Source organism: Oculina patagonica, chromosome 8 (assembly GCF_052425735.1).
Source record: "Oculina patagonica isolate OP01 chromosome 8, crgOcupat, whole genome shotgun sequence".
Taxonomy (NCBI): Eukaryota; Metazoa; Cnidaria; class Anthozoa; order Scleractinia; family Oculinidae; genus Oculina; species Oculina patagonica.
In genome coordinates, this window is record NC_135765.1 from 22884297 (window position 1) to 22905556 (window position 21260).

The 21260-nt window shown below is 36.5% G+C and overlaps 3 protein-coding genes and 1 long non-coding RNA gene across 8 annotated transcripts in view; 2 read left to right on the top strand and 2 right to left on the bottom strand.

Annotated features, from left to right (window-relative positions):
• Window positions 1–51: 51 nt before the first annotated feature.
• On the bottom strand, window positions 52–5176 carry LOC144662201 (transmembrane protein 145-like). The gene is made up of 7 exons (XM_078522962.1): window positions 4528–5176; window positions 4338–4412; window positions 4143–4214; window positions 2583–2706; window positions 2077–2147; window positions 1507–1567; window positions 52–1074 (listed from the first exon to the last, which is right to left on the bottom strand). The coding sequence occupies exons 1-7, from the start codon at window positions 4630–4632 to the stop codon at window positions 989–991; spliced, it is 594 nt and encodes a 197-aa protein (XP_078379088.1). The 5' UTR covers window positions 4633–5176; the 3' UTR covers window positions 52–988.
• Window positions 5177–11490: 6314 nt separating this feature from the next.
• Window positions 11491–15520, top strand: LOC144662167 (uncharacterized). Its single transcript, XR_013572410.1, has 3 exons — window positions 11491–11752; window positions 13737–13841; window positions 14342–15520. It is a non-coding gene; the product is annotated as an uncharacterized LOC144662167 (long non-coding RNA).
• Window positions 15521–16317: 797 nt separating this feature from the next.
• On the bottom strand, window positions 16318–19542 carry LOC144662166 (cyclin-dependent kinases regulatory subunit 1-like). Its single transcript, XM_078522919.1, has 3 exons — window positions 19388–19542; window positions 17939–18066; window positions 16318–17044 (listed from the first exon to the last, which is right to left on the bottom strand). The coding sequence occupies exons 1-3, from the start codon at window positions 19444–19446 to the stop codon at window positions 16986–16988; spliced, it is 246 nt and encodes an 81-aa protein (XP_078379045.1). The 5' UTR covers window positions 19447–19542; the 3' UTR covers window positions 16318–16985.
• Window positions 19543–19824: 282 nt separating this feature from the next.
• Window positions 19825–21260, top strand: part of LOC144662450 (uncharacterized) — a 49532-nt gene continuing 48096 nt past the window's right edge. For all 5 annotated transcript variants that reach the window (XM_078523252.1, XM_078523256.1, XM_078523255.1 and 2 more), the window contains exons 1-2: window positions 19825–19919; window positions 20032–20104. The gene's annotated coding sequence lies outside the window, so the exon portion shown is untranslated. The remainder of the gene's footprint in view (window positions 19920–20031; window positions 20105–21260) is intronic.

The following is a 21260-nucleotide window of genomic DNA, read 5'->3' on the forward strand; positions in this document are numbered from 1 at the left end:
CATGTTATACGGGTATATGGGTATTTAGTAAAAATGGCGATACAATGAGTTCCCTAAACACAATTAAACCATTACAAAGACTAAAATTACACACATTGATCTGCTGAATAAAAATTACTTTATAAGCTAGGATAGCTGGCCTAAATCACAAATAATACATGCCCCTACAATTTGTATCATAACTAGAGTTGAATCCCAATAACTCGAACCTTCAAGGGAAAATCGAAAAAGCTTTGAGACATCGGAAGTTTGAGTTATCGAGGGTACAGTTAGTAAGAAAACAACCTGGAGGGTAATCAGAAAAGGTTCAGGTTAGCTGAAGCCGGGTTCAAGTTATTGAGGGTTCCAGTTTTCGAGATTCAACTGTATAATTCACCTATGACATCATATTCATCCTTTTGGCCAACCAAATTGGTCATAACAGTGAAAGTTCAATAAATCATTATTCTCCTACCTTATAGTTTTAAACTTTATATTTTTTAGCTACAACTGTTTTCATTTAGCCTGATTTTGTGACACGTCCGGCTGCAATGCAGGCTATTTTCATGCTAATTAAAATAAAAACAGCATAAACATATAAGTGTTTACAAACATAATAAACTTAGGATGAATAAACATGATACAATGACTAATGATGTACGATGATTATATGTGAACTGTGCATGTGTTATATATGCTCTATTTACAACTGGATAATTACAAAGACACTGAAAATGATTTTGCCAATGTTTGGCTTGTGTTACAAAAACCTTCGTCAGTGCAACTGAGGAAAATGTAGAGAGCAAATTAATGTATAAATGTGTATGGCGCTATTTACAGCTGGAATATGAACAAAAGCTGTTCACTGCATGTGCATGTATGCTTGCATCTTGGTTAAGAAACTGATTGACTTGTTGTCATCATGGGAATAGTACAGCTGACAGACTTCATTTTGCATTCCTTAATTCATGGATGAATATGACGGCTGCGAATTATCTGTGTCTATTTGTTAGTTTTTCAGACTTGCTTCATAGACACCAAGAATCCACACCACAATAAATGCAACAAAAAAAGCTTTGTGCATTGGAAGAACACCTGGAAAACAAATTGGAAAAAAATAATTTTACTAGTTAATAGTCCATATAAGATCACATCAAAACAGCAACTCTCAAAAAGCAAAAAAAAAAAAAAGAAAAAGAAAAAGAATGGAAAGTCAAAGGAGGTGGGATATTTTTGCATCCAAAATGTCAAATTGTGCGCGTACATAAGCAAGAATGTCATGCAACATGATGCTTGTGGAATTTAACCAAGGCTCACCGTCATGTCGCAAATGCGATATTGAGTAGTTTAGAACTGATTTAACTCAGAACTGACTAGAAAATATAAAAAATGTCTCAAAAATGTGTTTTACCCCAAACACTCTAGGATTTAATCAAAGGATTTATACATATTTCATCTTAATGAACGGTTCACTAGTTCATGGATCTCTAAATGTCATGATTGAACTCTAGAAGTACCGGTACATACTTCTTCCATGTGAAATACAATCTCCTGCAGTTGACTCCAATCTGTACTTCAACAACAGTCCCTGAAATGCCATAATCAGTTGAATTTATCAACATGAAATTGTTTAATATAATATTTTCCACTTAACCCTTTAATCTCAAGAGTGATCAAAATCAAAATTCTTTAAGTAGCAACAATACACACTCCATATCACACAAGTCAAGATAATTCACCAATTGAAATTAAATAATGACCATAATTTGGGAAAATGTAAAGAAATACTTTTGTCTGACATTTGCAGACTGCAGACTAAGAGATTGCTATTTAGGCTAACTGAAGTGAATAGTAGGCTAACCAGAGTGCGTAGTAGGCCTAATCGGAGTGAAAGTCTGCAAGTCCAGTCTGCAGTCTGCAAAAAGCAGACAGGTGCAGGCTTACAGGGTCTTTGCAAAGGTTAAAGCAGTTTACTAGTTATATCATTTGCCTCCAACGATTGCTTGCTTGCATGCTTATAGGAATGCTCATTTTCCTAATTAAAGTACTCCAAGACCTTCTGAGAAACAAGAAATACTGGCTACGACTAGTGCCCACCTTATTAGATTTACAATTACTGACTGCTAAATGCCACCATCTCTCACGATTTGACACAAATCGCCGATCCCCTGGAAAAAATAAGAAAGACACAATTTGTTGTCAGAAGCAGTTTGAAGAGCAGTGCTAATTAAATTAGCTGGCATATATCTTTGCAATTTTTGGGCAAGTCTCAAAATCTCAGCTTTTAAAAATTGTTAGGCCTCAAAATCATTCACTTGAATTACAAGGGTTTCAGCTGCAAATCTTGAATTTTGAAAACCTTTGTCTAGGAGTCTCGGAATTTTGCTAGCCTATGATTTGAGCGAACGTCCATTGGAAGCTAAACTTTACTGAATTTAGAAGCATTTTGCTCTCTAGTCAAACTGAGCCAATCTATATGCAAAAGGACATGTACATCCAAGTGAGTTGTAAGAAAAAAACTTAAATGTATATGCACTTCCGTGAAAACATCGTAGTTATCTTTTTTCAGAATTTCAAGCAACTGAATTATATTGATTTCTTACCAGTGCAATCTAAATATGTTGAAGACAGCTCTTTCTTTTTACATCCTGACCATATGTAATCGGTTGTGAGGTTTATGACTTGGTTATTCCCTCTGAAAAGCTTGTCTTCTTTATCAGTACAATTCTGTTGAATAACAGTGTGGCCACTATTTATCTTCAATATCAATTACATATTATTAGAAAATTAACAATGTTCCCATTCAACTTAATGTTATACAGAGCACAAAATGACATACAAAACAAGGACATTAATTAAATACTTAACAATATCCTGTGAAATTGCACTGGATATATATTCATTTATGATTTCATTTAATATCATGAAAAATCAGATAAAAGGAAATTTTGCCCAGTTTTTTTGCAGTTACTCATGCTTACTAGTTTGACAATTGGGACAACATTAACGATGATGACGATGCAATAATGATGACGATGATGATAATGAAATCATTAATTTTACACCGGTTTCCAAAAAACACATTATATTTCTCAAATTAACCCTTAAAGATAAATGCACCTCTATATTTCAACCAGTTTTCTTTGAATTCACATATTTAAAAGAAAAAAGGAAGAAAAAAGGTGTCTGGCCTGGCTTAGGCTACACTTATAAAGCTGGATAAATTTAATAACAAAACTTCTTTAGCATTAAAGGCACAAAAACACTGTTTTCAAATTTACCAGGCTTTGTGTGGATGTAGCCCTAGTGTTTAGGATAGGGTATGCATCGAACAACAGTTTAATTACCAATGAAAACATATACATGTATTTATTTAAAATAAATAATTTGTATCACATCTGTATTGTATTGATTACTATAGCAACATTGCTATGCTATTATACTGCATGATTTAAAATAACTAGTAGTCCTGTGTAAAAGTAGAATATATTGTACTAGATAAGGAGAATTATTATGATGAATAAGTAGTAGATAAAATATGAGCGGGAGATCTGTATGGGCGTTTACAATACAGATCGGACGCGAATATTTTATTCTACTTGTGAATTATGAAGACAATAAATTGAATGCAAAGTATTGTTATGCGAATCAGTAGACGTCTGTATCAAAAGTTAATGAATACTAATTAGCTGAGCAGGAGTTTGTATCAAAAGTTAATTCTACTGTTTGATTTGTATTGGGGTTTACAGTTGTGTACATGTGATCTGAATACTGCATGTGCTGGGATTGGTTTTGTTTTTGTTTTTTTTGTTTTTTTTTGTGTTTTGGGAAAAAGGGGGGGGGGGATTGGTTTGCACCCTAATGAATAGTTAATGAATTTTACAAAGACTATTAGACATTTGACATGAAAGTGAGCACTTCTCTGTCTTAGTAGCTATAACTATACACAACAACATAGGGGCGGATCCGGATTTTTCAAAGGGCGGTGGCTGTTTCCATTTTTTTTTTTTTTTTTTTTTTTTGCTCGTTTTTTTTGGGGGGGGGGGGGGGGGGGGGGGGGGGGGCCCCCGGGGGGGGGGGCCCCCCAATTTAATTGGGGGCCCTACATCAACGCCGAGTTTATTTATAAGTTCACCCAACAAATATGACATATTGCTTCTTACCATATCTGGTTTAGGAAAAACAGATGGCCATTGATCGTCAAAGTACAGAAGAATATTCTGTGTAGCATAGGTCTGCAAGGAAAGAAACAAACAAATAAATAAACTAGGTAATGCATGTGATCGAAGGAATGTTTTCAATACATTGCTAATTCCAACTGGTCATGACCTGCTCGAATAGAACGTTTAGCAACCTACCTCTGGATATTCAAAATGGTATTTTAGTTCTCCTTTAGAATCTTTGTAACAAAAGCTTGTTAAGAAGGCCCAGTTCTGTCAAAGAGAATAGGAAAAGAGCAAGCGATTAATTAATCTATTAGGAAGTGAACAGCTTCAGGCCGCAGTGTCCTTCAAACCAAACTTATTCTTTTTCGCAATTTCAAACTACCTCTTTCGTGCTCAAAGTCCCTTCCACAATTTTAGGACGTGTGGTTCTAATGTGAAGTAACGTTATACATAACGCTAACGGCCATAAACCAAGTCCCTTCGCCATATTTTCCTGGATATAAAATATGGAAATTTAAGTAAAGTAAACTTCATTGTTCGTGACAATCTGCGTGCAAGGTGCTAGGTAACCTGTCACTGTCAAATAAGCAGTGTCACGCGATGTCATCTGTGATGTGACTGCATTGTTGGTGGTGACTATGGAACGTATTTCGTCATTTTTCGCGAGATGTTTCTTATATTTTACCTCAACTTGATTTTACATCTGGATGAATTGTTTATCGTAACACAACCAGATAGCCTGCGAGCAGAGCCTACTCGCAGGCTAGCAACTAAAGATATTAATTTACATACTTAGAAGCAATGGGACCAATATTTGGGATTGATTTGATTTTCTACTTTCAAAAAAGAAACGTTCCAAAAAAGACACTTACTAGCCAAAGTTTTAAACAAAGACCGGGTTTTCCGTGAATAGGATATACATGTAAAAGGTTTCAGAAACTGACCACTCTCCAAACACGATTAGGCCATCCCAATAAAATTTGCCCGACCGACCCATTTTTTTCGAAAAGTAAAAAAAAAATCCATATTCACTAGTCAAAGAAGCAAGTACTTCAATTTACAAGCACACGATCTTGTTTTATTATTAAACAACAATTGGTATGATGTAATGTGCTTGCCTATAATATACATCGATACTACAATATTCAAAGACTGTTTAATAAGGAATAAGGAACGAAGAGACCACGTTTTCGTGTTCACTTTGTAGTCAGGCTTTCTTACTTAGCAGCCCGGCCTTTTCTGGAACCCTTCAAGTGTTCATTCTTTTCTATTTTTTTTTTTTTGCCCGACCGAACGACCCACCATCACAAGAGACAGGGCGATGGGAAACGAAACATTTTATTGGGATGACCTTATTTTTCGTTCAGATTTTCTTCGGTAGGGGTATGAATGATAAAAAGCTAAAATAGCTAACGGCCAGGAAAATCGGAGTGAAAGCTAACCGCAAGCAAACCGAAGTGAAGGACGCAGAATGTCAGCCGGCAGTTTGCTTGCGCGGTGAGTTTTCACTTCAGTTTGCTTGCAGTTACCTTTTATTTTGTTGGTTAGGGCAGCATTTTGTGCTTTGCGTTCTGCAAAATACAGTAAAAACCCGCGTATAAGAACCTAACATTTAAGAACCTGTTATATATTAGGCTAAAATTTCATTTTTAACACTGGACGAAAAAATGGATTTACTCAAGTTTGAAAGTTGAGCAAATATGATGCAAATTTGGGCATCTATCTTTGCACTAAATTTGCTCAAGTTGTAAAGTCCATGTAAACACAAATGTTTGTATCTGACGAATTGTTGTGCAAATGTGACGCAAAGATGACATTTGCTCCTTATTTACCTCACTTTTGCTTGCAAGGCAAATTTTTAACTTTCATATTCATTTGTTAAACATTTGCCTTCTGTGTATAAATTACACGTTTACTACTTAATGCAAATTCAAGTAAACACTGTGCAAAATAAATTGTTTGTACTAAGTTTACATCACATTTGCGCGAGATACAAATAAGTAACTTTACGGTCAATTTTCTCGGATTTGCCATACAAGCAAACGTGTACATTTGTTATAGATGTGCGCATGTGTCAAAGAAATAATTTTGCCTCAATTACGCTCACATTTGCCAGGGAGCAAATATGTGAATTAACCAAATTTTTGCTACCGAGGCAAATGTTTAATTTGCTCCCTTTGGAAGAACAGTTTTGCTCTCTTTGGAAGAACAATGTTTCGTGTTTTCACATGCGAAAAGCAAAGTAGCGGGAACGATGAGTGGCGGCTGTATTCGCAGGCTATTCCCCAAGCTTACTATAAAATTTTCAATGATTTTTCACGTATAGATCGGACTTCGACCATCAACAAGGATCCGCCTATAGGCTTGAAATCATCATCTCCCTACCATGAAAACATGACGACCTAACTCCCTTATGTTCTGGCACATATCCCACTTGCGGAGGAAACCTATATATAGTATACTACAGTGGAAGCTCTCCAAGCGAACCCTATAATAGGTGGTCATGCATCTCTAGTTATGGCTGCAATGGTATAACCATACGGGTTTTTGAAATCTTAGTTTTTGAAAATCATTTCTGTAAGCAGGCAGTTATAGTTATGAATCCTTTTTTCGGCTCATGGGTGGCCATCGACAGGAGCTTCGATGGTTGTCTGTTTACTGCCATTTTCACTATTTAGACAGAAAATTGATCGTTGGGTGTCTCTCCCCACCACCCAGCCATCCCCACCGCCCTACTCTCCCTTGTTTCTTTGGGTCTTATCGGACTGACTTGTGGGCAAGTTATAAGCGTTGATAAGTGTGATGTCATAAGCGGTAAGTCCAAGTGTGTATGCCCATTAAATGGGCGTCGATAACTTGAAAGAGAGGCATTTATGCTAGCTCCAAAATTCCCCCTGGTATACGCAGGACACCCAGTATGTGTACAGGACACCACTTGAAATTAGGAATGCGTTCACCTTCGTCGAACGCAAAAAGATATGTTCCTGATAATGCCAGGTGCCTCTGCCTAAATTCAAACAGGACAACAAAAAACTGCTGGACAAAGGCCCAGCAGTCAGCTCATTTATATTTCACCTCTATAAAGTAACCACTGCTTGAAAGTGGAGGAAGGGATTTCATAAAGTTTCCATTACAGTCATTTATGATACTCATGAAGAAAGTGGAAAGCTGAATACGAACAATAACATTCAAATAGTTCAATAATTCGTTTTCATTATTTCAACTGAAGGATTTGATCATTTCAAGAAAAAATAATAAATTATTGTTTATTCTTTAATATTCTTCGTTGTCACCTTTGGGCTAAAAAACATGGTTTCATCAGTAAATCCTCAACTGTTTTTTTTGAAGGTTATGTCTATAATAAAAAGGGTTTCAAGAAAATAATAAAATAATTGCTTGCTTATTTATTGTCAATCATGATTGGTATTAACATTGTTATATACAGTTGAACCCCGGTAACTCGAACTCTGAAGGGAAGCGAAAAACAGTTCCAGTTAGCGGGGTTTTCGAATTAACCAAGTAAAAATGACTGAAAAGTGGGTCCAAGGGAAATAAAAGCTAGTTCGAGTTAGCGGAATTGTTCGAGTTATCCAAGTTTGAGTTACCGGGGTTCTACTGTAGTTTTCACTGACTGACTAAAGATGACCACATCTTGACAGTGGGCTTCCTAAAAATGACCACATTTTGAAAACCCAATAGTGGAAACTACAGTAGAACCCCGGTAACTCGAACTCAGATTACTCAAACAACCCCGCTAACTCAAACTAGCTTCTATTTCCCTTGGACCCACTTTTCAGTCATTTTTACTCGGTTAATTCGAAAAACCCGCTAACTCGAACTGTTTTTCGTTTCCCTTCAGAGTTTGAGTTACTGGGGTTCAACTGTATGTAACAAAGATGACTGGTCTTTCCTTTAATGGAATTCTATTGAAATTGTCTTATAATTTATTAAAGCATCCACTAAGAGAATGAAATTTTATCTGCTGGGATTCGGTTCTATCATTAACCTGTGAAAAAAGGAGTCATTGTTTACTGATGTAACCAGTGGAGAAACAGGGGTTGTCTAACTGTTTTAAGAGTGATGCTCCTTTAGTGACTTTCAAAACTTTGACGATAGATATTTGTTGAATTGTTTAGCAGCAACTAACATGCCTGGCTATAAAAGATATTGTAGCATTGGCCAAAGACCCCACACTCCCAGTAGCAGTGGTTCACTGTGGTTGGTCATTAGAACTCCTGGGATCTTTGACATGACTGAGGTGTCTTCAGTTTATTTCCGTCAGTGATTTGTCAGCAGAAACCCCAGCATCTTTATTATGGCTGAGCTGGATACTTTGTGCCTGTTGTGATTCATCTTTTGCCAAGGCTGAATAAAAAAGAAATTAAACATTTAACATATCAAGTTTTTCAGGTCTTTTGTTTATTTTATGGCAAGCCTGCAGGACTTGACAAAATACACAAAACAACTAAAAATAATTATGTCAATTTTGAAAACATGGCCAAAATGCAAAAGACTGTACATGGTAATGATAACCTTATTTGGTATGTTTTCTATATCTAGATCTGGTAATGGATTGTGTCTAATAAACCACAGTCTGAAAAAATTCTTTAACTTACAACATATTTGCACAGTATTGATCACTGCTAGACAAATTGTCATCTTACCAAGACAAAAATTAAAATTATACAAGGAAATTATATTCTTATCATTGCCTGTGACTGTTTTTCTTTTTTTCTGAGATTTTTTTGCCTCACTGAAAGACTATGACATTAAGAAAAATATGGTGAGTTATTTTTGCTAACCAGTTTTATTTTCACACAACCAAGGAGCCTGTTCACGGGCTACAATCTTGTCCACAAGTATTGGGATTAATTTCAGAGAAATTATTAACAAATTCCCCAGTCTAAGAGGAAGCTGTCTGCCTACCAAAGTCCTCAAATGCTCCCACCATATGGGGCTTCCCTAGCCTGAGATCTTGGATTGTACAGTTCCAGAAATATCCATAGTCATTGAAAATTCTCAGGGAGGAAGGGGGGCTCAAAAGCCAAATTATTATTTGAAGGAACATATGGAAATTATCTGGAATTTCCAGAAGAGTGGGAGGGGGTGGGAATTTACACTGTAACCCAAACAGCCTTCTGTGGGGAGGGTTTTCTCTCCATTTTCAATTGTGTCACAGTATTTTTTCTCGCTATTTTCAAGCATCATGGTCTATTTTTCCCCTTATCATGTGTCACACATAAACTCTTTGCTACCCTCTTAAAATGATTTTTTTTCAAAGTTATTAGTTAAGCAAACCAATGCAAAGAGAGCATATGAGTGATGAAAGTTCACTCTTTTGGGCACATTAAAGCCCCAGACAATGAACAATGAACTACATGTAGTGAGCAGTGAATTTATACTTATAATCAAAAACACAAAAATAGAGGGCTGTGAACAGTCTATATAAACAAACAGAATTTTACATTTCATAAAAACAGCTTGTATTATCGAAGGTGCAGTTAGGTTTTAGTCTGTCAAAAAGCAAGCGGTTCCCATGAGCGAAACTAATTTACTGATCAAATAAGAAAACAATTATTAAACTTGGTTTCCGCAAAATATTGTGATCTGTCAATATTGTCAATATTGTGTCCTCCTACATGGAGGGTACCCCAGCTACCCGAGTTATCCCGCTAGAAGGGATGAACATAGCCCGCCTTAAAGAATTCACAGCCCTTCTACCCGAGTTAAGAACAGTGTCATTGAAGCGTGTTACTGCCTGGGAAAACCATGTACCGGGTACATGATGATCCAAATGATTGAAGAAAAATATGACTTTTTACTGAATAATTAAGGCTAGCCGTCTTGAAACTTATTATACTTTGATGCGCAAGCTCTTAAACATTTACTGCGTGTATTTTTGGGGGAGTCAATCAAAATTCAAGTCTTTGGCCACCAAAATGAAATTAAATTTGTTGTTTCGTGAATAAGGATAATCATTCCTAAGAAAATTTCAGATTATTAAATAAGCTGTTGCTCAAATAAATTTATATTTTCCAGTCAACAGATAAAACTAATTTGAACTAATTTTGGTTAAATAGCACTGTGTTGGTCCAGAATTTATACATTTTATGCCATTAACTTCATATTTAAATTTAGAACACGTGCAAAAACTTATCCCGGCAAGCCAGGATAGCCCAGGCAATTTACATGACAAAGGCTATCCTACCTAGAAGGGTGCCCCGGCAAGTAGACCGAGTGCGCAGGCAAGGCGGGCTTCCCGCCTAGTATGTAAACACTTCAATGTGTTTTCAAAAGAAATAGGGGCGGATCCAGGAATTCCTGAAGGGGGGGGGGGGGGTTGTATACCTTAATATTTTTTATGCATGATTAAAAGGGACAGAAGTTACAACAATAGTTCATATTTGTCGTTTTCCTTCAGGCCTCGTCTCGTATATTGAACAATGTAGCGAAGTGGTGGAAGTGAAACAACTACGAATAAAACAATTTTATTCTATTATTTTTATGCAGTTTCAAAGAAATAAAAAAATGCTGTGCAAAAGGGGGGGGGGGGGGGGGATCCGCCTGTGAGAAACGTATGAATAGTTGGCTCACCAGGGTAGCTGGGTTAGCCGGGGCACCTGCCTTTCATGTAAACCGGCCCTAAGCTTTAAGATTGTAGGTCGATTTTGTTCAAAATAGCCAGTGGTAAGTCAATAATGATCCGATTGTCATCAGCCTTCGCAACTTGTGTGCCATGATATCAATACTTTGAAGAGATTGTACAAAAAGGTGTTATACGAAAGATTAAGATGATTTCTTTAAGACTTGCCTGTTCACGACGATGTAAAGTCAGCCATTTTGCTTAGCACTTTCTCACAACATAGAGCAATCGTGCTGTCAAATCTTCCATGGTCGTCGCTTGATCATCCTCAAGTGCAAGCACAATCTTTTTCCCGTTTTCTTCTTTTTCTAAGACCTAGCCTTTCTCTTTCGTTTTCTTTTTTCGTTCTACATCCTCACTTTTTCCTCTGGTGTATTCTTTCTCCAAAAAGATTCACGTTCATTCTCGATTTTTTAGCTGGAGGCCGACATAATTATTCGTGTTAAAAATTCCCGCTTTTTCCCGGCAAAAATCGTGTCAGTGGTAAGGCTTTACGCTAATTTGCTACTTCACTTATTGAACACGAGATGTACCGATTCGTCACCAGGTCCTCCCGTAGTTTGACGTCATTATGCTGTTTTAGCCAATGAAAATGTCAATGGCTGTCACGTGGTGATTATATACCCATTCAAACCGATTCAAACCTAGGAGCGCCATTTTATTTCAGTTTGTCGCTTTTTTTGTTAGTTCATTCCATTATGGCAACAAAATCACAGAACCAAACAGGCAAACGGGACTCTGAACATGAGGGATGCAAACAGTAATTCACAAGTACACCTCGAGCTTCGCGATCTCAAACGCAGCCATCATCTTCGAGCCCGAACGGTCCAACGGCCATGTAGACAGTGAGCAAAACGTCCTCGAACAACAGCCCATCTTTCACTGACAGTTTAAACCAGGAACGTTCATCGCCCACAGCGTCATCCACACCGGTATTTGATGTTATCGAGTATGCCATACAACGGTAAGTAAGACTGCGAGGATCAAACTGTCTACCAAACATACTAACATTCCTCTGAAATAGAGCTTTTATCTTTGCTACTTGGTTGTTTGTCTTATATAAATTCATCCTGGTAATAGGGCTGAGTTTTAATAGTTCAGTTTGTGATATTTGGTCTAAAATCATTCACATGTGATGGAAAAACGCAGATAACTATGGAGCAGGGGACTGATTTGCTATTCTCTTGAGTGTTCACAGATATAATTGGATGACACAAAGTCCTATAATGTATATTACTTATACAATATAATATAGGATAAATGTTATACCGAGTAAATGCATTGTGAATCCTGAAGGTTGGTACATTGCATTTAATATATGCACATGAAAATACAAAACAAAGATACTTAATACAATCTACTGGACATTTTTATCAATAAAAACAACCCACCTGCTAATGAACGGAACAGATAATTTCTCCCCCAAACCAGGCATGCAAACACAAAGATAATAGACAGCGATGACAATTGGAATCTATTACTTTGCAAAAAAGCCTACCATATCAAGCATTCATAGCACCATCTTTGAACAACGGTCTAAAAGCAAGCCGGGAATTATGCCTATTTTTTTTACAGTTCCATCTTGTTTTTTATTTTTATGTGCAAATATACCATCCTTCAGTAAAATCAAAGCTACCTGTTTGTCACCTTAGTCTGAAGATGAAATAGAATTATATCGAAATATTTTTACTACACCAACCATTCCTTGCATTTGTTGCCCGTATTTTAGACACAATGTATTTACTTGGTATTACATTTATCCTTGATCTCTTAAAACTATCAGCTATTTTATCATTTTAATTAGAGCAATTTGTTTTAAATTCAAACCCACCGGGGATTCAACATTTAAATAATAGTAGTCAAATGACGGCAACATGCAAATGTGCTGTTGGGCATTTAAGCTGCACACGCCCCAATTTGGCGAATAAACAGGGCTCGCCATAAAAAACTAATCAGATCTTAGAATTTTGTTAAGTTATAATCAAATGTTTTACCAAGTGTGTAAGCTCCAGAAAATATTCATACTTCCCCATAGAGAGGTTGGAAATTTAAGGGAAGGAGAGGATCTCAAAGATCCAAACATTTAAAGCAATGTTTGAAGCTAAATTAAATTTTTTAGACAGGAGGGGAGTCATATGAAAGATCCCTTAGTGGAAATGGTATGGATACAATGTATTTTCTGGAACCACAAATTGACTACTAAGGTTTTTCATAGAAGAGAAAAAGGGTTTCTTTAGTCACTTGTAAGTTAAAAAATATCCTCAAGCTGAAAGGCCATTTAACCAATATTTCCTTTTCCAATACAAAGAATATGGCTTTTTTGCTTGGGCAGGCACCCAAATCAACCTAGATTCAATGAACTTGACAACAATGGCAAATTTAAGCTGGTGTACAAAGTACCAGTTGGCACCATAAAAAGTAAACCCTCTTTTTTCTTCTATCTCACAAAATTAATGTACTACTAGCTCTATCAACTGTTTTGTTAGAAGTACAGTTGCAGAACCTAGTCTGAATTTTTCATTGGTTTAAAAATTTTAATCTCACCAGTATAATTTTAATTTCCTTTGTTGAGTATGCATGGTCACTGATCTCATTGATAAATTGGAAATCTGAAACAACAGTTTGTGGTGTTTATTCAGTGACATCCTAGAAGTTTTATGAACATTAAGTAAGCTCTTGAGAACTCTAACCACAGATGTCTCAGTAGATAACCCACACCTGCTATTTAATTTTTGTCATAAATATTGTGCAAAAAGGTGCAGATTATACATGTAGTTTTACTGTAACTTTACCCCAAGTCTTTCTCCTTCTTATTTTTGTTTGGAATAGTTTATTTCAAACACTCATGAATACATCTTTTGAATAGTTTACTGTTGATTAAATCTAAGAATATGTCTCTTTGCCATGTTTGAACAAACTGATTTTTTTGGATTATTATTATTTTGTAGCTGCTATGGGTGTCCATTTTCAGACAAAGTAAAGGCAAAGTGTAACTCAAGAAATGCAGTTAACATCTCTCGAAGGAGCAGAGCGTCCAAAGCCATCTAAATATGGTAATTTTTTTATGATTCAACAGTGTTCTAGAATTTTGTACAGTTAAATGCAATTAGTGTATGTGAATACAAAATGTAATTTAAATATTCAGAGTCTATTTAGCTATGGATGCAAGCAGAAGGTTCCTACATGAAAGCGCAAGAAGAAAAACAAGAAGATTAAATTTTTGAATGCAATGCTGTGTATTTTGGTTACATTATTTAAAAAAAAAACACATTGTAGTTGTTCTAATTCTAGCTTCTACAACTGTAATGTGCATGATATTTTGTGTGCATTCACATTCAAAATACATACCGGTACATGTACAATGATTCATGCATTTTGCATAGCTCTCACAGTTTACTGTCTCTAAATAGATTCTTAGGCCTTTCTGTTCAAAGACTTTAAGAAAGAGTGGTCTTTAGATTGGTATTCTTTTAAACCCACATTTTATTGTCAATTTGTGACTCAAGAGTTACCATTGATAAATAATTTTCTAAAATATATTTTTCTTTTACAGAAAAAGAGGCAGAGGGTAAAAGCTTTCAGTAGAGCAGTCCACATCCTAACAGTAAAGGAAAAAGATCACTACCAGAAATTCATGACTGTGGACTTTATGTTGTCTGAGTATTCCATGCCAGAGATAGAAGAGGAGAGTGGAAACAGAGATGGCTGTGAGAGCCCAGGCTTAGAAAAGAAATTCTTTAGCACCAGTACACTTTAGTGGCGCAGTCCTGCTTTAATGCAGGTTACATGTATGCACACCATTTACTGAAAGGCAGCACATACATTGTAGAAGGACTGCAAAAAGGCATCAATATGTAATCTTGAGCTCCTTTGCACCTGATCGCATTCCTTTGCCCTAGCATAACTGGTACCTTCTGCCCACCTTTAGTTTAATAATGGGGTGCATCACTGCATTTCTAAAGCTTAAAGGAAAAAAACTAAAATCTCATACTATTTTGTTTTAAACTTTTTGAGAACTTTAATTGTTTAAAATGGAAATTTCAACTATTGAATGGTGATTATTACAGTACTGTTTTCCTGAAAGCTGCATGTACATTGTACATGATTGAATGCTTCCTTCTTTTTAATGTTTAGTTGTCTTTTTTTATGCAAAAACCTCATTTTTGTGAACAAGCTACTGTAAGTTAGGCTTTTCATGCTGTCATTGATCTTTCAAATGTGCATTGAACTGTCTGTGACAATGGCTGATTCATGGTAACCAAATGTTCACATACATGCACTAAAACAGTTTACTGATCATAATTACAATATTTCTTATGTAGATGTTTGGGGGAGTTTTATAATTATTGTTTTAAAATGTTTAGCTGTTTGCCTTCTGACAATATTTAAAGATACATGTACTTACCGACATGTACAAGTATAATATTTTATTCATTTAACAGTTACAAACAGTCAATCAAGAACATTAAGACGTTAGTATGGTAGGCATCTCATGCTTACTGTTCTAAAAAAGTTTTAAGCTGCTTACCATGTGAGAATAGTTATTGCTTTTAAGTTAGTGATGACCGGTAAAGAAATAGAAAGCATTGTATATGCCCTTTTTAAGACTGTTTCAAAGTGCTTAGCTGTTTTTTTTTTCTTTTACTTCTATTTCAAGATATTTATAATATTTCTTTTGATTCCATGGTGCCATGTGACATTGTTGAAATAAATAATTACATAGAGCTTGAAATGTGTGCATGCATTTTGTTTTGTTTATTTTAATCATTCTCTGTTTTCCATTTTCATTTTTCATTATACAAGTAACTAGTGAGAGGGGAAGTTTGCTTGTTTGGCACAACGTTTTAAATGCTTGTTCAAACAAAGGCTTTCATGATCAGTGAATGTTCACTGACACTTCTATTTGTAAATAGCATGTAAAGACTAGGCAAATTTACTATTTTGCCCTCCCTTATTTTCTTGCAAATACTGGCCAAATATGGCATTTGACTATATAGCAAACATAACCAAACGAAAGCAAATATGGTATTTCCATCAGTGCAAATCCTTCCTTTTTATGAGGCAAATTATATATTTGCCTGCTATTTACTGCGAAAGTAAAATTGATTTTTGTTCGTATTTGTCACGCTATAGTAAATGTGTGCAAACATCAAGTTTATTTCATGTCCAAATATCATCAAAGCGAAGTAAACTTCACTTTTGTAAGTATTTGCTATCAATGTAAATGCGGAGCAAAGACGATATTTACTAGATCTTTGCTTTACTTGCAATTTTACAGCAAACACAAAGTTTGACTTGGTTTCAAATATGATCAAAGCTAAGCAAATGTAATATTTTGCAACATATTTGCTACACGTGTAAATCCAACTTTTCGTCTAGCAAATTTAACTATTTATGTTTTTTCTGTTTTTTCAGAAATCATTGAAATGCAGCACTGGATGTCCACAGGGCACCCAAACATGTCCTGTCATCCATAATTTCCTAACAGGCAGCCCAAAGAAATAATTACTGCATTCTTCGTAAAAATACTGTTAAATATTTAATAAGGTAACAATCCACTTTTTTGGGATAAACTAAGCTCAGTTTGTAACAAGCTTTTTTTATTTGTTCTGTTTTTGTGCTGCATATCTTGGGTCTTCGAACCTTCAACTAACCAGTGGTCTTGTGTGATTGTTGAAAGCAGATTTTGTTTAAATAACTATTCAATGAAAACGATATTAAAAGTTTCCTAAAAGTATTAAAAGTATTGCTAAAACATTATTAAAAGTTCCTTAATGACTGAGTGACACAAACATTACGAAGACTAAGATTAAGCAGAGGTAATCACAACAGATAAATCATAAAAGTAAAGGACATCTCGGTAACATATTCTCTGAACTAAGTTAAAAAGAACTGATTCACAATCGGTAGGGAGAAATTATACTTTGAAAAATCATACTTTGAGCCTTGAATTAAAAGTTTTTACAACCAATACGGTGTAAACAAACATCCATTTTCACTTTGTGATGTTTTCCTAACAGTCATGCTGAACATGTTTTAAGCCCGAAAGAACCATTATTATTTGTCAAAACTTCTTTGTTGATCATCTCCATTCTCAAATTCTCGGCAATGCAGGTTCCATAGCTGTCATCTGCGCCTGGACTGTCACATGATCACTTTGTTTCATCAGCAAATAATCATCGCTAAAGACAAACCAGCTACACAGTGATTCCATGATGCTGGGTTACAGGTCTTCTAAACAGTAACACATGTGGCTCTGTGAACGAAAAACGAAAAAAAAAAGTATCATAAAGTTCCAGCAAAGATTAGCTTCCACTACTAAAAATAAGCCCAACAAATCAGACCCAAAAAGCCCTCTGATACTAAACTCCCCTGAAATGATGTTTATCCATGTATATCAACTTCTTTTTGCTATATAAAGCCACTTTCTGCAGAGCTTGTTTGTTAGCCTTAGTATTCAGGGACATTTCCAAGGATAAAATATACCAACCAGGAGGGAATGCTTTATTACATTTCCAAACAGCAATAAGGGAGCTGAAAATATGACATGCAGCAGAGTATTTTTGGCGAATTTCAAGGTGTTGGAAATGCAACACTAACTTGGGTATTTGAAATATCTTCTCAACTGGAACTAAAACTAAGAATATCAGCCTCCTTCTTATTTTGTCTTATTACGGACAAAAGCTGTGTCTCTCATAAACATGCAAAAAGAACTTGGCCAAAACCCAGCCATCTCGACCTCATACCTGGTCAACAACCGATTCTTGTTCTGGATAATCTTAGATTTGGTGTATGCTCCTAAAGCAATTATTATTCATCTCTATTTTGATGAACAGCAACATTACGATAATACAATTTTGTCAATTTGGTGATTTCCTAGTGGAGGGGGACAGGGGGGTCTGAACCTCCCACTTCCCGTGCCTTTTTCTCCCGCCTCCCTCCCCTTTCCGTAGCCGTTGTCTCCTCTTTGTCCAATATCTATTGCAAAATATAACAAAATGATGCAAAATTTTACTTGTTTTCTCCCAGTTTCCGCCACCATAGGAATCCCCCTTCCAGCCCTCCCTTCTACTGCTTCCCGTCCCATTTCTCCCGGGCTCCTGACCCCCTGTCCCCCTCCACTTCCTAATAAGCCCTTTGTTGATCTTACCAGGTTCATGAATCAAATAGTGTGTCCAGCCTGGAGATTGCTGCACTCCAAGGTTACGCCATTCACTTTCAGTCATCAGATGGGTCCTGGGAACTAGTTCTGCTAAATCTTTGGGAAGGATCACATGTCTAACAGGAGAACAAATGGCAGAGCAAGGAATAAAACAATTTTACTTATTGCATGTCATGGTATCAATAACAAATTTGGTTGTTAGAAAAGCCTTTTAGAACCTCTTTTGAGTGAAAAATTTAAAGGTATATTTAATCAGTTTTACAAACAGTAGGAAAACAGCAAGAAAGAACCCATTTAGGTGCATGTGAGTGACATGCGGATGGCATAAGTGATCAATTACAGGTTTTTTAATTACAAAAAGTTGTAATTGGACATCTGTAACTGGACACCCATTTGATTATGTGCCAGTTCAGGGCTCGACAAAACCTCGGTCCGGGCGTCGGGGACAAGTAGATTTTCCTGTCGGAAAAGGGACTTTTCATGCTCTCTTGCTCGACGGGCAAGGGCCCTGGCAAACCATCATCATGAATTATTAATAAGTTTGAGAACCTGGGCAATGGGGTAGTGTCCGGGCAAGCAAAATTTGAGAGTTACTTGCCCCATGGGCAAGCTGGAATTCAAGTTTTTTTCAAGCGCTGCAGTTACATGGCAAATAGGCATGGATGCCTACATGTATTTGAGACTGATTTGTTTAATCTGGAGCGGGATCACAGGCAGCACATAGTCCCGTTGCCAATTAAGAAAAACTAAAAGAAAATTTCTTAACCATAACCAAACAACAGTCAAGTTTGTTTTTGACCAAGACGCACGAGAAACCAAAAAAACAGCGTGCGCAAATGATTTAAACTGTCCAATTACTTAGGCATGTCATGCATACTGTCCAATTACAAATCATGAGACGTCAACTGTCCTATTTGGTATAAAATCAGGCTGGTGATGCCCAATCAGATTCTGGAATTTTGTTACATGCCTGTTCACAGGCTATGAACTTCAAACTCAAATTATCTGAAAAACTTCAGCTCTTACAAATGTATAACCTTTTTGATTAAGTTTGATTAAGATTGGGGAGGGTAACAGCTGTACACAGACTAAAGATATTGCCCCTCAGGAATGAGACTGGTTCCTATAAAGGTGTGAGAGCTGATCATATAGATCATATAACTGCAAAATTCTCACTCTCGTTTGGCATGAAACTCTCATTCACTCTCATCGACTCTAGTGCGCTCTCATCGACTTTGAACGTGTTCAAATTTCTAATGAGAGCCAATGAGAGTTTTTTTCTCGTTTGGCCCCAGTTGATGATAGTCGATGAGAGTCAAGTCTCATCAACCCTCATCCTCGTTTGGCCCGGGCTTTAGTGGTAATTTTGTAGTGTTTCGTATTGCGAAGTCGAAAAGAACAATCAACTATCCGACACGAAAGATCGAACATTCTTACCTGTATTCGTAGATTTCGTCTGAGTACTTATCAGAATAACAAATTTGCGAGACTGGCATTTCTTCGAACTATTTTCGAAGATAACTCCCTAAAAGAAGAAGAAATAATTCCAGTATTTTGCTCCAGTCGATTTTTTTTCTTTGAAAATGGCGGTCAAACGCGCCCGCTTTGACGAGCGAGGTTCCTAAGCTGTGTGCTGAGAGTTCAGACCTCGATCAAGGTTGTTTCCGCAATTTTTTATCAAATTTTCAACCGAAAATACCGCAAATATCTTTTCAAACCTCGCAGAACGATTCAATTTAATTTTTAAAATTAAATTGAATTGTATGGTGTACTGTTCTAAAAACTCTCCATTGCCACAATTAGCAACTACTGTTACTGATTAGCAGAGAAATTCTCTTCATTCGTCACTGGCGGGAAATTCGAGTGGGGAAACCTTTCGACTCACCTTGAAAGAAACAAGAAATTGACCTTGTTCATTTCTTTTCTCGGCTAGGCTGGATTGGAAATGCCACAGAAATCAGAAAATAAGGTATTTGAAGTTAATTTGTAAAACAAAAATGCTTCAAGCTGATGAACATGTACTGAAATAAGCGAAAAGCTAAGTCTTGGTTTAAATATGCAGAATTTCCTTTCATCTGCAGGTCGCCATTTGGAGACCACGGTCGCTGGGTCAAAATGCCAGATAAGCCTAAAGTTGTTACAATGGAAATTCAGGTGAGGCATATGTGTTTGCTTTACACAAACTATTAATTAGAATTTCTCATTACCATAGGTGATTATTACATAATTTAAGGCCTGCCAGTTTTTCTTGCAACACACAAAATTGATCGTCGGGCCAAATTTTTAAATGTCGTGAAAAGCCTGGCGGAAAAATTAATGTTTGCTTTCGCAAAATATTATCTATTTTCTTGCCGAATTCGCTCTAATATCTAACAGCAACTTGGGTATCTTATTTTTTTTCATTTGGCATTTTGAGGTTATCTTTTCAGTGGCAGCTACAACTACTGGTTGAAATTCTGTTGTGGTGACCGGTGGTGATGGTGGTAGAGTTGGAGGGGAGGGGTCGGGTTATGGGAAAGAATGGGTTACTGAAGTCCCCTTGTTGAGGAGAGGTCTTTCATTCTTGCCCCTAATGAAATGCTGTTGAAATTTCTCAACCACTAAAGAAATCCATTAGAATTGCAACAACCCCTCAAGAATTCCATATATAAAAACAGTGTGTTTGTCCCAATAGAGATATTTCATGAAATTTCAGGGTTTTACTCTTAGAGAATTTCATCCTGTTTCACCCATCCCCCGCTAATGAATTTCCATATTTCAGGGCTGTAACCAGACCTTTGCCATAGGCGAGGCAAGATCTTGTTAGGGGGTTCTGGGGGCATGCCCTCCAAAATAATTTTATAACATTAACAAATCTAGGAACTCTGAATCTCTTTCAGAGACATTTTTCTTGAGGTATTTCTTGAGAAAAATCAATCTTGTTCACCTGGGGATTATTTTCCTAACAAAACATTTTTGTTTTTAATTTTGGTTGAAAATCTAGTCAAGGCAAGTGCCTCGTCTTGTCTCTTGCTAGTTACGACCCTGCATATTTATATCCAAAAGAGCGGGGGAGCAATGTGTAACTTTTTAGAGGAGAGTATATTTGAATATTATTCACTGTGCCAACTCAGCAAAAAATTTCTAGACACACTCAGAATCCATGCCCTCCAGTTATTGACCCACACATTTTTTGCAGCAGCTATAAGTGGCCCCCAGGGGGGGGGGGGTACTCCGGCTTGTAAATGACGGGGATGATCAAATGGAGGCAAAATTCAGGACCCCAACAAATCCCTATGTCTTCCGACATTACCCAAAAAAAATCCCTGGA